Below are 17,334 nucleotides of genomic sequence, written 5' to 3' on the forward strand. Positions count from 1 at the left end.
CCTCTGTGGACATCTGAGCGTGCAGAGGAGCAGCAGCTTCTCACTCCAGGCTAATCATAAATTAGTCAAATAATTCTCATCTCACCTCATAACTGAAAGGCTTGAGGCAGTCTGTGAGAAATGAATAGCTAAATAAGAAGCACCATGCTCTTTTGGTGTTATTAATGATGCCTGGAACAACACTTTTTTCTTTTTTTTGGTCATTTTTATAAACTTTAGTTGATAATCTGCCTATACATATTTTTCCCTTTGTTTTGTTTTCAGTTTTCAATACAAATATAGCTATAAAGGAAGTGATTGGTTTGTTTTTGGTTATTTACTTTGGTTGAGTACAGTTTTTAAAGCTCTCAGTGAGCACCTACCCGTTCTGGTTTCTGCTGCCCCCTGCTGGCAATGGTGTCTCCAAGTTAATACGTGGTATTTTGACTAAGGAAGTATTTACATTTCAGGGTTCTTTACTCTTACATTTCAGTTTAGAGTGATTGCTTTAAAAATGTCTTCATAACTGCAGAATTATATTAAAAAAAAAGTTTATTCTGTAAAGTCTCATTAAAGGACTGTTGTTGGCTTGGAAAATATGTATATGTATCAAAATATGTATTCTGGTTCTAGAGAAGAGTGCATGTGTGTTTATTTAAGTGCTGATAAATGTGCCCAAACGTATACTTTTGAACAAAAGGAGTGGAGTTTATTGTAGTTGCAGAGATCTCGGAGCAGAGCGTTCCTGTCCCAGAAAGAGACGGGGACTGAGGCTGTAACCCAACAAGGTTGTGAAGGATGCAGGCAAAGACAAAAATGAGTTAGTGGGATCAGGAGGAGGTCAGGACACAAGAGACATGCCTGGGGAGGGAGTGAGATGGGGGGATAAAAAGAGATGAAGAGGTGCAGATGGGTGCAGGTCTCAGTGTTTAGGACCACGAAAGAGGGGAGCTGTTTTCAGAGACGATCATTGGGGAAGAAAAGTGAGTTTTTTAGTATAATATTTTGAATAAACAGAAAAGGGGACCAGAGCGAACAACTAATTCAAAGTAAGAAACTGCTATGGAAGGAGAGGAGCAGAGCGAGAACACTTTGCAGACTGTAGTCATTGTTCTGTTGGGCTGTTTGGCTGTCAAAATGCTGCACCTGCTGGGAGTCATCACTGTAAAGGGTGAGTCTTGATGCCTTCATTTCAGTTTTACTTCTTGAAAATAATCGGCCATGTGGAAAAAAAAGGATAACCGTCATCTTTTATTTCTAAAGTTAACCTTTAGAGCATTAGACATCTTGCTCTGAGACACATCTGCAGTTCTTCTATTTCTCGTTTTGACTAATTTTTCTATAATTATTCAGATTTATAAGTGTTTTTACTGAGAAACTCTAAATAAAAGCTGCTTGGAGAAACTTAGTTTTAATTTCTTTAAAAAGAGTGTGTCTGCTACATATGCATACAACACTTTATAGTATTATTGTAACCATTGATGTGTGTCCAAATTAAATCTGACCTTGAATTTGACGTGTTTAAGAATATTTCTATGTTAAAGCAGCTTTAAATTTGAGCACCCGAATACAAACAGTATCATTCAGGGACATTTTCTAACATTATTATATTAGTAGTTAAAATAGAATATTAAATAAACCACTGCATTGAACCTGAAGAGATTTTGACTAATATTATAACAGCAAAGTCAAACTGCGCAGTAAAACATCAAGTTTGACCTGGTGATTCACTGAAAGGACAGAACCGAGGAGGCTCTGGTGTAATGAGGCCTAACAAAGCGCTAATGGGTTTTGCCACACAGATAAAAGTGTCTCCCTTTTAAATTGCTCGTGTTTCAAAGTGTCCATTGTAGAGGACAGTGTGAACTTTACACTCTGGTCTTTGTGTTTTGTTGCTGATCCTTTTATGTTGGGATTCATTTTAACATTAATGTTGAGAAGAGTGAGGAAACCACTTGATCAGTCCAATTTAATAGAACTGGCAAATGTGTCTGATTCAAGTCTACACAAGCTTCCTCCATTTTCTTCCAGCCTTTTACTATTTAAAATAACCATTTCATTACATTGTGAATTCACATCAGCGCTTCTTTTGAGTTGTGTGCAGGTATAACAGTATACATAATGATGTCACTCCAGATTGCTTGAGGGATTACGTGAGCCTTGATAGATGGAGGCTGCTTGACTTCACTGTTTAACGTGCACTTCTAGTTCTAAAAGTGTGAGCCTGAGTCAGGGATGTGTCCTTTTCCCCTCCCCTGAAGCAACGAGAGGAATGTCTTGTTAATGATGGAGCCTGAGAGAGCAGGAACGGAGCTGCTCACCCCACCTCCATCTCTCCACACCTTCGTCTTTCACCCTTTTATTCCCTTTCTGGTCTTGAGATTTTATTATTATTATTTTCTTTTTAGATACTGCTGACGATGACTTTGAGATGACCATAGTTTGCCATCGACCAGAGGGCCTGGATCAACTGGAAGCGCAGACCAACTTTAATAAAAGGGAGCTCCAAGTTCTCTACAGGGGCTTCAAGAATGTAAGAAACTGTAAATGTGTTATTAATTAACCTGTAGCAACATTATTACAATTCAAGTCAGATTTAACTCATATTATATATAAAGCACCAGTTTAAAGCTGTGGTTGTCTCAAAACGTGACTCAAACTGAGAGATTATTAAAGGTTTTTATAATTCAATTCAGCCCAGGTTACTTTAAATGAGGCAGAATTATCTGGACTGTAGTGTATGTGAACAATAATTAGAGAAGGTTTTTGGTCTAATCCCCAAACTGAGCAATTAAAGAGCAACAGAGGAGAGGAAATCTCATTTTAAACTGAAAATTAGGAAGAAACTTACAGAACCACAGTAACCTCTTGCTGTGAGCGGTTTGACTCTGAGACAAAAAAAATAAGACATAAAAAATAATAATAATAAAACTGATTTTGATTTAATTTATTTGCACTTATACAACATATTGCAAAAACAAATACAGGTATAGAAATACATAAAGAGTAAGTACAGGAAAAGGCAAAAAACCACATGGGCTGATATTAGAGCCTCTACCTAATAAAACGTTAAAATTGACATAAAATACAGTTATACAATTGTATACATTCACAACTATACACTTCGCACATCTTTACAAACAAGACAAAAAACATTTACATTCCATAATACGATCAATTTGTTATCAGGGATTGCCTTAAACTTTTTTTTAAAAGAAGTGCTCAGTATGCCACTCGTGGCCAAATTGACTCCACATTTTGCAACGTCTAAATCCCAAACAAAGCTGCAATGGAGCTGGAACGTCTGTTGCAGCTGCAGCCGTTCGAGGCAAACACAAAATTGTTTTAGAAAAAAATGTATAAAAGACAAAAGAAAAATGCTAATGATTGCAGCAGGGAAAGAACAGCATGAAGACCAACCACCTTCAAATGCCTTCAGTATCTTTTTTGCAGAGGAAAGAGAAGTTTGTCATTTCAGCACTTGGCAGCAAACAGGTATACATTACTTATAGCAAAAATAAATAAGTTAGTTACTTCAGCAGAAAGAGAGCAGGAAGCAAACAAACAAACAAAAACAACAAAAATCTCCAGAATATTGAAGGATAAAAGTTCACAATCCATATATTTACGTTTATGAATGTTTTCCCTCTTTCTCTTTCTGTTTTCTGTCCCTCCAGGAGTGTCCAAGTGGTGTAGTAAACGAGGACACCTTCAAGCAAATCTACTCCCAGTTCTTCCCACATGGAGGTGAACATAATGTGTTGATGTGGTTTAGATGACTTTGTCTTGACTTGCATTATAACCCTTTGAGGTGTTTTTTCATTTGTCTGACAAATGGAAGGATAAAGATGTAGATCACTCTCACATGTTTCACACTCTGGTCTGCAGTCTTCCACAGAACATTCAATTTACTATGGATTATATTACACATCCACAAATTAAGACTTGAGGAAACATTTCTATAAGAATGTTAGAAAGAGACAATAGGAAAACTAAAAAAAATATAAGAAGCAAAGCAACAAAACCACAACATAAAATAAAAAAAAAAATCACCTATTTCCCTCAAGAGAAGTGGAAACATGAATGCAGGATCAATAAAAACAAACAAAGAAAACTATAGATAGGGGAGATAACACTATAAATTAGCAAGTAAAGTTGGGATGCTCTTCTCTGAGGGCGGCAACCAGACGAGGGAGTCACTGAAACCCTCATTACAGCAGCTGATGGTGACGTTTTAAAGAAAGTAGTTGGTAGTTGAACCCTGTTAGGGTAAATTGCATTTTTAAACAAGGAGAACTTGGTTTCTCTAAGCTTTTCTCTGTCCCTGCAGATGCCAGCACGTATGCGCACTACCTGTTCAATGCATTTGACGCAGGACACACAGGATCCATAAAGTTTGAGGTTTGGTCGACTTTTCTTTGCACCGTCTTTGCTCATTCACCTGAAGAGTGTTTCTTCTGATTTTCTCCCGTTTGATTCTTCCTTCATCAGGACTTCGTAACAGCTCTGTCCATCCTGCTGAGGGGCTCCGTCACAGAGAAGCTGCAGTGGACTTTCAACCTCTACGACATTAACAGAGACGGTTACATTAACAAAGAAGTACGTTTCACCTGTTTTTATCTTTCTGTTTCTGACATTGTCTCTATCACCTCATGCGTCTTGTGTTTTCCAGGAGATGACGGACATTGTTCGAGCAATATACGACATGATGGGGAAGTACACTTACCCTGTCTTGAAGACAGATGCTCCCAAACAGCATGTGGATGCTTTCTTTCAGGTACCAACACCTGATTTCTTAATTTACATCTCCTTAATTCACTTACGAAGGAGATACAACAATTTTGAGACTTGTGCCTCTGTTTGCAGAAAATGGACAAAAACAGAGACGGTGTGGTCACACTTGATGAATTCATCCTCTCCTGTCAAGAGGTATTTATTTGTTTTAGTTAAACCAATAGGTCTGTATGACCACTAAAAATAAAAAATCCTTCAATGAATCAGAACAAAAGTTGTTTACGCCATCAGCCTCACCAAAATGCTTTGAAAAATTCAAGTTTAAAAATTGGCAAAATTGAAACTCTTTCACTTCTGTCTTCAGAAGCCTTATTATTTCAGCTGTTAATTAGGTTCTAGAATGCGTTTCTGTTATTCTGATAATATTGGCTTCTACTGCCTCCTAGTGGACAGTGAAATAATGGCATCAACTACCTCTTTCTTCTTTGCACAGGATGAAAACATCATGAGATCTCTACAACTCTTTGAAAATGTCATCTAGAGAACAAACATGGCTGGTATGGACAGATAGATGAAAGCACACTGGAAGAGAAGAGGAAATGAGAGAAGACCAAATTGCAAAAAAAAGGGAGCAATTTATGACAAAAATAAAACAAGAGAAACCAACAGATCACAAACCGTACAGATTTTATCTGTCGGTAACAAATCAATGATAGATTTTTATTTTATTTTATTTTTTTTAAAGGTTTTGGAAAGCGTCCTTCAGGCTTGAGATGATTTTTCTGTGACTGTCTACCTCGTCTTTCTCTCCTTTGTTTGTTGGTGTTGTGGCCATTCCTGCCATCCAGAACTGTGTGACCTCCTTATGTCAATGCATATCTATATTCCCAGTTTTTTCTCTTTTGGACCAACTGTCAAGCAGGACTGAAATTCTGACATGTAACACTCAAGTGGAATTGCACTCTTTGCTCATTAACTGCTGAAAAAAAGGAAAACACATAACAAATCCTCTGTGATGAGTCACAAAACAAATACTGTGGGTCATTTTGGACAAAATACAAACACATTTTCTGCAACACAGAGAATCTGGATCTGTGTGCAGAACGCTTCAGATGAAAGTCAAGCAAAAAGCTGTAAAGATTTGCAGAAATGAGCTCAGCCAGTTTGTACGTGTTCTTGACTCCTGCAGTGTTTCTGTACTAATCGATGTTTTGAATGTCGTAAAGAACCTGACTGAAGATATTTAACTGTTGTTTTTGTGGCTTCTTCTCCTCTTGTCTTCAACCATTCGTGTCTGTCTGTGTGTTCCTGGTTCTGGCAGTCCTCGCCGATTAGGTGTAATCGCTTTAAGTGACACTAAATGTTTTTTCTAAAGAAAGAGGCAAAATACTGGGAAACAACGCAGGCATGTGCATGAGTTTATATGTGTGTCCAGATGACAAAAGGCTTATGTTTCGTCTCAAAAGCAGTTTGTTCGTAGCTTGTTTGAGGACTGTGGTTTGGCCCAAAGTTCTGACTTCATCTCTGTCTGCTATAAGGGATTTGACTCAGAGCAACCAACATTTCACTGTGAAAGCCCGATGCTGGGAGGCGACTGACGAAACCCGGAAAGGAGACCTTATCACTGAATTTGGAGGAAAGGAAGCCATGTTTTCAATGAGAGCCATCATGCTGAAGATTGGGCAAAACTTAAAAATGTAGACACACTGTCATTCACTGTGCTATACCAATAATAATATTAAAAAAAAAATGTTGCAGCTCCTCCTAATTGTACCCAAGCCAACAGGCAGGAAGACAGACGGGTAGACAGGCATACAGACAGACACTTAAAACCATCAGATTTAAAATTACGTGTGTATTGAAATATTGTATAAAATCATTATATTTATCAATAAACTTTTCAAGAAATCAACTCATGCTGGTCTACTTTTGAACATTATTTCATACACTGTCATTTGTACCTCATAACTTAAAAACTTTACTATTTTTTATTCATTTTTTTTTTTTGCACATTAAAAAGATGATGAGCAGAAAAGAATCACAACAATGTCTTAAACTGCTATTTACAAATGTACAGAAATATTACAAAAAAAGAGTTAGTAAAAACCCACTAGTGAACATGCATCTCTCCCTTCTTTTATTTCTCATATTAGAATATTTTACTGCTCAAAACAATATTTTCTCTTTCATAATCACTTTGAAGGGGCTATGAGGAGAAATGTGCAAGAGAACTTGAGGGTGTATTTTAAATATTTTGGATCTACTTTATGAGCACCAAACTAAAAAAAAAAAATCTTCATTTTCCAAAGATTAATAGAAAAAATAAGGAATACACGCCAAATTGTGTACTCTGCTGTGAATATCTTTAGAATCAAATTGTAGCTTTCACGGATTCTGTTTTACTGAAGAATTGATCGAGTCACTCAACAAACTTCAATCTTATTCTAATGAAAGAATAAGTACAAGCAGAGGACATTTACAGGATCACCTGGAATTTAATACCAAGTTTGTCTGAGATCCATTTTTATGAAGGGAAATTGTTCTGAAGGACAAAGATGCAGAAATAATCCCGAGTTTCTGTCACACTCACCAAAAATTCACGTCCATCTCACACATCCACTTAAATGGAAGTGACCATTTGTGGCCACATCATTACAGCAATAATGAAAGCGAGTCCCAATGTCCTCTTTGAATTCATCCGCCCTCCATGCAGTCAAAGCGTGTGCGTGCGCCTCACTCCCTGTCTTCGGCCCACGGCTGGAGGTTCTGCAGCGCGTACAGGGAGGAGTTGTGCGCGCAAAGCGGATCCGACACCGCTGATTCGCTGAGGGATTTCTGGAGGGCGGACTGCTGCAGCTGCAGGATGAGGCGATTGGCCTGCTGACGCTCCGCCTCCCTTTCCTCTGCTGTCTGTCTCCTGAAAGACGGCGCGATGATGGAGGGGAAAAAAGGAGAAATGCATTAAATGTGGGTTCATCTAAAAACAAAACTATCAGAAAGGAAACTAAAGAAATGCGCGTCTTGTGCGTAAATACTTTAAATTTTGATTCTAAGCTCAACAATAAAAGAACAGAAATAAACATATCCAAGAAAAATATAAATAATGAAGGCAGACGTGTTTAATTATATCATTTTAGCTCAAATTGTTTGTTGAATTATATAGTGTAGCCAATTCAGTTACAAATGGATTGGGTTGCAACAAATGTTTGTTCATATTTTTACGCAGGAGATAAAGCTGAGAAAGAAAAGACAAAGGACAGCAAACAAATTTGGCATACAATTTAAAAATATATGTTTTTATAATTAAAACATGAATTTCATGTTATTCTTTTTCTGTTTTGAGAGAATAATCTGCGCAAAGGAGGCTGAGCGCCTCCAAAAAAAATGTTTTTATCAGAGGTTCCAAAGCAACATTCAATAGGTTGTTTTTTAAAGTGCAGTGTTTTGAAATCCAAATGTCCCATATATTGCTCTGTACAGACCTCCACTTGGTCCTGCGGTTCTGAAACCAGGTCTTGACCTGCGCGTCAGTCATCTTCAGACTCTTGGCCAGAGCTGCCCGCTCGGCGCTGGCCAGGTACTTCTGCCTGTGGAAGCGTTTTTCCAGCTCGCAGATCTGGACTCTGGAAAAAGAGGTCCTGGGCTTTTTCCGTTTTGGAGGAGTTCGGTTCTGATATGGGTGTCCTATCCGACGCGTAACGGCAAACGGTACCAGGGCCGCTGTAGCAGGAAAGAAAAAATAAATAAAAAGGAAAAGCAGGTCTGTAAATATTCCACAAGATTAAAGTTTGACCAGGGGATCTTGTTAAACGCATAAGCACATTTAAGAATATTTTTTTCATAAATCTGATCTGAGAAGGAAAAATAATTTTTGTTTTTGTGTTCGAACTTTTAATTTACAACTTGGCTAATATACTGACAAAGGTGACAACAGGCCTTTTAAAGCTCTACATTATTATTACTTTCCATCACATGTGTTAACATGAAAATATGCTTTTAACGTTGAAACTTTTCCTTCAAATTGTCATTAAGTGACTTCAAATGATTTTATTTTACGCGTCGTTTGTTTATTTTTTTTCCTTTTCATTTCATATTGAGTCATATTTTTAAAAATATTTCCACTACGGCAATAAATCTAACTGGAAATCATTTAGAGTCTTTCCAAAACGGTGTTTTTATTCGTTTATCCAGAATTGAAAACTCATCTCCCAAAAGATGGGAGCAAAACTGCAGTTTGGTTATATTCTGGGAAATAAATGAGTGCCTGAAAAGTAAATTAGTGTTTGGTGTGCTTTAAAAAATGATTTGAGCTCAAACTGAGTTTACTCCACTATAAAAAGCAGTTTTCTTTTTTTAATTTTGATGTTAAAACAAAATCTTGTTTTAATCAGCTTGATGCTCTGAAATATTCATGAGGGAACTTTTCCTGCTCTCCCACCTGGCCTACCTGATATCCTGTCTTTAGCGAACCTGTTTCCAATCCAGGGGAAGCACAGCCCTCCAAAGCCCGGAACTGCGCTCTGGACGGGGGCTGGGGGTCCCGGCGCTGCCACGGGTCTGTGGGCTGGTACTCTTATCACTCCCCGGCTGCCCAGACTCCTGCCCTCTCCGTATGAATCTGAAGCCTCCACCGGAGGCATGATCCCGGACAGGGAGATTGACAGCGCGGTGTATGAGGGCGCGTTGGCCCCCGCCGGGCTCCCTAAACTGTAATAAGCGTCCCCGCTGCTCAAATCGGATCCACTGAGTCTTCTCGGCGTGCGCCCGCTCTCCGGTTCCGGTCCGCCTCCCAGAATCTGGTCGATGCCGAAGCTTATGGGCTCGTGGTGGATCGGTTTTGGTGGAGGACTCGGTGCGCTCGGTGCTTGCTCCATCATCCTTGGATTTATCGACGCGGAAACTAAACGGGATGTTTTTAAGGAGGACTGACAGGAGGGTCAAACTGCACGAAAAGTCATCATTAGAAGAACCTCCATCGCTGTCCACCCGTGAAGTCCTGAATCAGCGCGTCCCCGTCGTCTCTGCCGGGCCTCTTCGTGGGGACTGGGTCCTCTCCACAGGCTGTGCTGAAAGTTTGATGGGCGTTTGGAGAGATGTGACGCTCATGTCCTCCTCTCAGCGCGTCAAAACGCTCAGCTCCTTCCTTCCTCCATCCCTCTCCACGTTTCATTGGCTGGCACAGGAGTGACTGATTGAATGTCGGTGGGGGTAGGCCCACGATTAGGCGCAATAATCAAGATTTCCCATAACCACGGGTGTCAGCGAGTTATATATATGGTAAGATATGGCATCTTCAGGCCGTTCGAGTGAGTCAGTGCTTCATTTAATGTTTTCTTGTAAGTCTAATAGAGAGTGAGGAGCGTGCTTTAACTCAGAGGACATTTACATGACACATGGAGAGGAAAGAGCAATTCTCCCTGCTGCTCAGCCGTGATTGTTCTCGTTAGAGCCAAACGGCGCTTTAGCAGCTCTGACATAATGTTGCACACACTTTGATGAGTTTTTTTTCTATGAAATGGCATCAGATGGAGGAAAAAACCCCACAACCACCAGTTTTAATTAATACATTTTCTCATTCTTAATTTTCAGCCGACAGATTTAGTATCTCAAACATCTGAGTTTGGAAAATTGACTGAAAAGAAAAAAAAAAAACAAGAAAAAGACGAGGAAAATTTTTGCGACATTATTTTAGAAATTACTTCATCTGAACTTTGGATTTAACATGTAAACACGTTTTTCGATTTTATTCGTTCATTAAAACTTCGAGCATTTGAAAATTCAGCTGCATTAATGTCAGCTTCTTGAAATAAAGGCTCCAAATAATAATGTAATATCTCGTTAAACACTTGAAAAGAAGATAAGACCAATTGTAATATAAAATAAATTAAAATTAATCATATTTCCATTATAAACACAACAGTTAGATGCGTAATTACGCACAGACAGTGCCATGATGACAACTAGTCCTACTGCAGCCTCTGAGCACTGGCAGAGTCACCAACACCTATTGAGCTTGGCAAACCCTTTGCGTGGCCTTATTTGTTCCTGGTAGCCAGTGCCACATTAAATGACCTGACAAGGGAAAGCCACGGGCTACTTCAGATAAAGTGTCCGGGCTCTGGAAGCTGCTAACCGCTCAGATTCAATGTAAGCAGTGCCCAAAGTGACCGAGTAATCTGATTTCCACTAACTTGTCTCATGGACAGACAAATGAGGGTCGGCCTAGAATGCGGCAGGTGGCTTTCTGGGCTATCACATTACAGTACTTTACCAAACTAGTTCCATGCGTATTCATTTGGATTGACACGGGATAGCTTTTAAAATATTTTAAGCAATTTATTATGAATTTAGTGTGTTCTCGTTTGCAGAATATTTGCTTTTAGTTTGAATGTCTCCCCTGACTTTAATTTGACATAAATTTGTAAAAAAAAAATCTGCGATAAATAACACTTTATTTCGCTGAATACTAAAGATTTTGCGCATTTACGCACAATCAAATACTAATAATAAAAATACATATGATAGGAGGTATTATGTGTTTCTAAAAGGAAAGGATGAAAAAATCACATCTTCCCTTTCACAATAAAATGTTATGAAGCAATATGAGATGGGACAAGGCCTGAGGTGTTTGTTTGGCAATATGGACAGAGTCGGAGTGTTGGCCGCTTTGCGCTGCCATATGTGAGCGCACCGGTGGCTTTTGATGGGGGAGAATTGGTCTGTTATAGCTGTCATCATGTCAGACATTTCTGTGATTCTCTTACTGACACTTACAAATAACATTTCCCTCATGCTTGAAGTGTTGGGAGAAAAGACGCACATTTTATTTAAATCCATCATTTTTTATGCAAAACAGAATAAAAAAGAAGAAGTTTGTTTAACACAAACAAACTAAAAAAGTCTCGCTTTACTGGAAAGTGAAGGTTATTTCTGACACACTCCTTGCAGATTTGGGCGTTACTAATCCGCTGTAATCCAATGATTATGAGCGATTATGACGCATAAACTCACCTGCAAACACGCCAGACTTTAAGGGATTTATTGATGGTGTGGGGACAGAGCAGGACCTTTTCATTCAAGAGAAAAAAAAGCAGCATAATTGATACCAAAAGCCTGGAGGTCATGTCGCTTAGATCCAAATATTTCGTTTCTGGAAAATCCAATAGCCCCGCATGAACAATAGGAGAAGAACATCAATCCTCCTTTTTTTTTCTCCCCCCCTCCGTATGCAATAAAAAAGCTGACACCATGATTCTAAAAGTCCAAAAAGAAACGACAACAAAAGAGTGAAAGAGTGCGATTTGTTTGAGAAATTACCACTTGATCTGCATAATCGGGGGGTTCTGGGCTGCAGCTCGGTACCCGGGGGCTGCGTTTTTATTGCGCGTCTCCTCGCTGTTATCAATTTCAGCAGCGCGCCTGACTTTTTAAAAGGGGGGACGAGGCCGGCTGCCTCTGAATAATGAATGACACGCTTTTATATTGTCGCTAAAGTGCCCGTGATGTTACAATATGAAAAGGCAGCGGTAAGTAATAGTGCATTTAAAGGGGATGTAGTGTATTATTATGATGTAAAAGAGAAGGAGGGAGAAGCAGATGAGTGGAGAGCAGCACCCAGAGAAAGACAGAGATTGTTTTATTACAATAAGAAGAGATGAGTTTGCCTCGCAGCGAAACGGGGACCAGTTAATGAAACTTTACGCAGCTAACGATTTCCCCTCCATCTCTAAAAACCCGCCCTTATGAAATATTTAAACTATTTAATATAGGTGGTATTAAGCTGAAAGACACTTGCATGGGCCATCTGACAGCATTTACAAGGCTGGGGATATTTTAAAGTTGGGTAAACAAAGCTTTAGGGCCTGCTCCTTGCTCAGCCCACATACAACAAAAGGCGTGCTGTAAATCCAGCTTACATTGAGCACATTACAGTCACATCATGTTGACTTGATTATTCTAATTTACACTTATGTGCTTTTCTACTACGTTCCCTGAGTCTGGAGTGGAAGCGAATGGGATTGAGTTTCATATTGACATGCTCGGTGGGATTGTTGGATGAGAAGAGAGCAATGGGATCCCACATCAGGGACCGGACAGGACCATCCTCCTCGTCTCTGGAGCATTAGCTCTCTGACTCTGTGTGGAAACAATTCATCTGATCGACGGATAAAAGGCAGACGAGCCTGATGGGAAGTCATCTGCTCACAAGACAGATAACAGCAAAAGTTTGACTGCAGAAAGTCTCAGTTTTGTGTCTTTCTGCTCCTTGCATAAGTCATGCTTTCTTTTTATTACTTTTTACTCCCCCCCATCCTTTGCTAATGTTGACATTCGAAGATTCCCTGAGGTGCGTTTGTTTCACTGAACATTGAGGAAGAATTTGCTTTGGCTCTGCGTGTGTGAGGCCAGACCTTGTTCGCCTGTCTGATGGTTGAACGCATGGCTGCCTCTTCACGCTGGTTAAAAGACAGCAATTGAGGGAGGAGATGAAGAGGAGGAGGAGGAGGGCAGGGAAAGGGAAATCAGTATTGCCCAAATGATATAGAGGAGAACCAGGATGGTAGAAAGCCTGAGACGAGAGGGGAAGAGTTGGAGCATTAATGGGGATCGTTTGGGGACGATGATGAATGAACACATTGCTCAAGTTTAAAAAGTGAGATTTACCCTCTATTGCATCCTGCTAAGTAAAAGTTCTTCTGCTTTTAGTTGCTGATCGTACAGCTTTAAAAAGGATCCCCGTTGACATAATGACTGATGCAATTAATTAGTTTCTTATTGTTTTAGTGAATATGACTGATTATGGAGAGCACAGGAGAGCACAGGGGTGGGAAGGGGGTGTCTGGGAGCAGCTGAGTGCTCTTGAACGCCCCTGGTCGTAGCACTAATGCGTTAATTCATTACTGCTTGTAGTCAGCTGCATTGTGTCAGAGTTGAATTTCCCGTCTCCTTCTGTCTGTGTTCTCTGCACTTCATAAAAGCCGATTATGGTGCGTGTCATCCGCGCTCTCCTGCCTCTTGACCTCCTCACCCCTCCTGTTGCCTGCCTGCGGGGCGCTCCGGCAGGGGAGCAAAGGGAGGGAGGGACAGAGGACCAGCTGCCACCAGTCATAGTGCTCTGCAGCCTGGCAGCGACTCCAACTCCAGCCCCCTGCTTTGCGGGGCCTTCTGGCCCCTCAGGGTGGAGGGGGGTCACCAGCCTCATGCCACCAGCTCCACCTGTCTTGCCCCAGGCGTGTTGCGACCGATTAGACACAGATATATACACAGCCATGCGTGCATTTAAAAACTGCGAGGCCTCAAACGACACAAATTGAGCCGCAAAAATAGTGATCAGGTAAATATTTAAAGAGATGTTCTCCACACGCGTCCATCCTCACTCACTGGAATACTCAGAGGCACTTTGCTGAGAGGCGTGAAAGAGCAGGAGCTAAGTGAGGCCAATCCAGAGGGCTATTCTCTATATTGATTTCCCATTATCAGGCTCTTAGTCCCCGTGGAGTCATTAGTGCCGGGATCAAACAGACAGACAGAGAAGGAGACTAATACCAGTCACTTACAGCAGCACGGTGAGATCACCTTACCTCCCTCAGGGTAGAGAGGCCAGAGAGGAGAGGAAACCAGTACGGGAGGGGAGCTGTACGGACGAGTGCAAGGGGCTAACAGATGGAGACGGCAACATGCAGGATAGAGGAAGAGGAAATTGTACACTCTTTGATCACTTTGACTCTTTGTCCTTATGGAAATTTCTTTGATTTCCATTTGAACTTGGAGGAAAAAAGCAACAATTTAAATCTAAATTCTGTTCTCACAGTTGAGACTTTTCTCTGTCAAACCTTGAACAGTGCAGCCAATAAACCTCCCCATCCTCCTGTCTGTCAATATTTTACTGTAAAGATGTGGTGATGAATGGTTTTCATGTAGCCAGCAGCTGTCCCCGCACCACAGAGAGCCACACCACGAAAGAGAGAAATGTGAGATGCTCATTTCGGTCCCTTCTTTCATAATTCCACTGGATGTATTTATCCTCTGTGGATTCTGTCGCAACTATGAATTTGTAGTTTGAATCAACACCATCAATCTTGTTCACTTCTGCCAGCCTGTGAGCTCTGAAAGCGGTGGTCAGATTCTCTTCCACACACGTTCACAGAGCTCCGATTATGATGGGGGGGTGACCCTGGCCTGACCCCCCTGCTGACCCCCAATCTGTTCCCCTACCTCACACCATGAGAGACCGGGGCTCACTGGGACGGGGCTCAAAGACACACACAAGCATGCACATACTGTGCAGAGAGCGATCTGATGGATATCTCCTCAGACAATGCCATGTGTGTGGCAGCGTGCGCCGGGCACCGCGCTCCTGTGCGAGTGCACCGCCGTAGCCTCTGCCCCCTCCCACTGGTGTTAATTGATTCTTGGTGCGCTTTGCTGATTGGTGTGAGGACCCCTCGAGGCGGGCTCGGTCCCCTCTCCCCATGAGTGTGTGTGTGTGTCCTAAAACACACTCATGCAAAGTCCAGCTCACACAGACATACAGTAAACATAAAGACAGTCCTGTGCGCCGTACATTGACATTTATGGTGCCCACAGCTTGTGTGTTGTCTGTAGCGGTGTCACAGCACAAACATATGCGCACACACATCCACACACACACACGCCTGTCTTTCAGGGGGTTTTCACACCCCGGTAAAGAGGAAGCTGGCTAGCTTACATGAGCAGATTGTGGATCATATGAGACAATCCACATAGAGAAAATTGGTGTCTTAGAGGTGGTTCATGAATAATATAGGTGAGTGAAGGTGTGTGTGTGCACGTGTGCGTGTGTGTTAAGAGAGAGGGAGAGCCAGAAAGACATTAAGAGAGATGAATCTCTGGTTATTAATTTCCAGCCGCGGCCCCTGGGTGAGATGTTAATATAGGGCTGATTTTGACTAATTTCTTATTAATTGCCATCAGCGATTACACAGTGGCCAGTAATGTGGCTAATTTGTTGAAATGAATTTGGTTTTCTGAGGCGTTTTAATTGCTGCAGGTGGGCATCCTCCTCCACACACTGTCACTTTTGATTTTTACCAGAAACTTTTGAAGTCGTAGAATATAAACTACATACTAGTTATATAAAATAGTCATAGTATAGAATGTGTACATACAGCTCATCACATCACTGAGCACTTTTCCTTGATTTGCCAAGATGTCTTAGATTTAATTACCTGTGTTTGAAATTTGCACACAGATGTTGTATCATTTGAGATCACCATGAGTTTAAAGAGATCCCTGCAGTCCCTGAATAATATTTCTAAAATATCAAGGTGCATTAACCTGCAAATAACCAACTGAAGACACTTGACAGATAGAAATCCAACATATTCCTAGTCCTAAAAAAAAAAGAAAAACAAAAAAAAAAACCATGAATGATCAGGAACTTAGAAATTCTAAAGAAGGGGTTTCAAACTCAATCACACAGGGGGCTAAAATCCAAAACACACCTTAGGCTGCGTGCATAACAGGAGAAACATTTATTGAACACGCTAAAACAACATTTTAAAAACTTTAAAAACTCAACTTTTTAACGCGGACCAAACCTCGAGACATGGTCGATACTGGTAGTCTACCCTAACCCGGTTCCCTAACCTTGACCTGGTCCGCTTCTGGTACCGCGTGCAGAACCAGCACTCGTCCGCCCAATGAGGCAATTGTTTTGTGATATTGGGATATATAAATAAAACTGAATTAAAATGAATCCGTGTCCGATACGGACTGTCTGGAACCGGGTTAAGGTTAGGATACCAGTGTGGCCCACGTCTGAACCGGTACCGGTTTGCGGCCCAATAAACAACAAGTTGGGGGCACCCAAAATGTCAATTGTTGACGCGGAGGGGTCCATAACCATGGGTCAACATGTGACGACTTAGGAATGAGAATGTGTTGCAATACGTTTCCAGCACAAGATAACATCAGGCCGTTAATAACAAAAATATAAAATGGTCTCTCGGGCCGCATATGACCACCTAGCAGGTCCTTGACATGTGTCCAAAAAAAAGCCTTGATTTGCTAGAAATTCATATAGGATGCATATGAAGGTTTAGTGCAGACGGAAACATAATATTAAGGAACAAAAATATTCTTTTATCTTATTTTTTCAGGAATTTTGTGGATAAAACAATGATTTGGGTCGGTTTTTTTTTTTTCCAACATTCAAACAGGAAGACTTCATAGAGAGATGGAATGGGAATTGAAGATTTTAAAAATAATAATAAAAAAAAAATAACTCGAAAGCTGATAGTTTTTTAAAAACATATTTGAGAGTTGAGAAGTAAAAACCTCAATAAATATTTTGCAAAACATTGTTTAAATTTTTTTTTTTGATAAAAAACCTTAACCTCTGAAGACCAGACCACTTGTTTGATATGCTTTTTGTCACAGGGCCCAGTTAAGCAAATCAACTACTGTGGTAATAAACCCTAAACACGATGTCCATGCATGTGATGTCAGGTTACAGGAGGTTAAGTCCCAACTCTATATGGAGAACAAGCAGAAGGGTTCTATTTCTGCAAAGAAATGTCATCAAATATTCACAGTTTGTGGAGTGACACTCATTTAAAATCTATGTACTTTCATACTTTT

The 17,334-nt window shown here is 40.6% G+C and overlaps 2 protein-coding genes across 3 annotated transcripts in view; one reads left to right on the forward strand and one right to left on the reverse strand.

Moving 5' to 3' along the window:
* Positions 1-6,625, forward strand: part of LOC112153420 (Kv channel-interacting protein 1) — a 27,861-nt gene extending 21,236 nt beyond the window's left edge. For both annotated transcript variants that reach the window (XM_024283630.2, XM_024283629.2), the window contains exons 2-8: positions 2,388-2,512; positions 3,657-3,726; positions 4,310-4,380; positions 4,471-4,578; positions 4,652-4,756; positions 4,846-4,908; positions 5,207-6,625. In XM_024283630.2, the coding sequence (XP_024139398.1) occupies positions 2,388-2,512; positions 3,657-3,726; positions 4,310-4,380; positions 4,471-4,578; positions 4,652-4,756; positions 4,846-4,908; positions 5,207-5,254 (590 nt within the window). In that variant the 3' untranslated portion in view covers positions 5,255-6,625. The remainder of the gene's footprint in view (positions 1-2,387; positions 2,513-3,656; positions 3,727-4,309; positions 4,381-4,470; positions 4,579-4,651; positions 4,757-4,845; positions 4,909-5,206) is intronic.
* LOC112153419 (T-cell leukemia homeobox protein 3) lies at positions 5,427-10,063 on the reverse strand. The gene is made up of 3 exons (XM_024283628.2): positions 9,161-10,063; positions 8,196-8,433; positions 5,427-7,630 (listed from the first exon to the last, which is right to left on the reverse strand). Exons 1-3 carry the CDS (start codon positions 9,588-9,590, stop codon positions 7,447-7,449), a joined length of 852 nt encoding a protein of 283 aa, XP_024139396.1. The 5' UTR covers positions 9,591-10,063; the 3' UTR covers positions 5,427-7,446.
* Between the last annotated feature and the right edge of the window lie 7,271 nt (positions 10,064-17,334).

This window comes from Oryzias melastigma, linkage group LG10 (assembly GCF_002922805.2).
Source record: "Oryzias melastigma strain HK-1 linkage group LG10, ASM292280v2, whole genome shotgun sequence".
Lineage (NCBI taxonomy): Eukaryota > Metazoa > Chordata > Actinopteri > Beloniformes > Adrianichthyidae > Oryzias > Oryzias melastigma.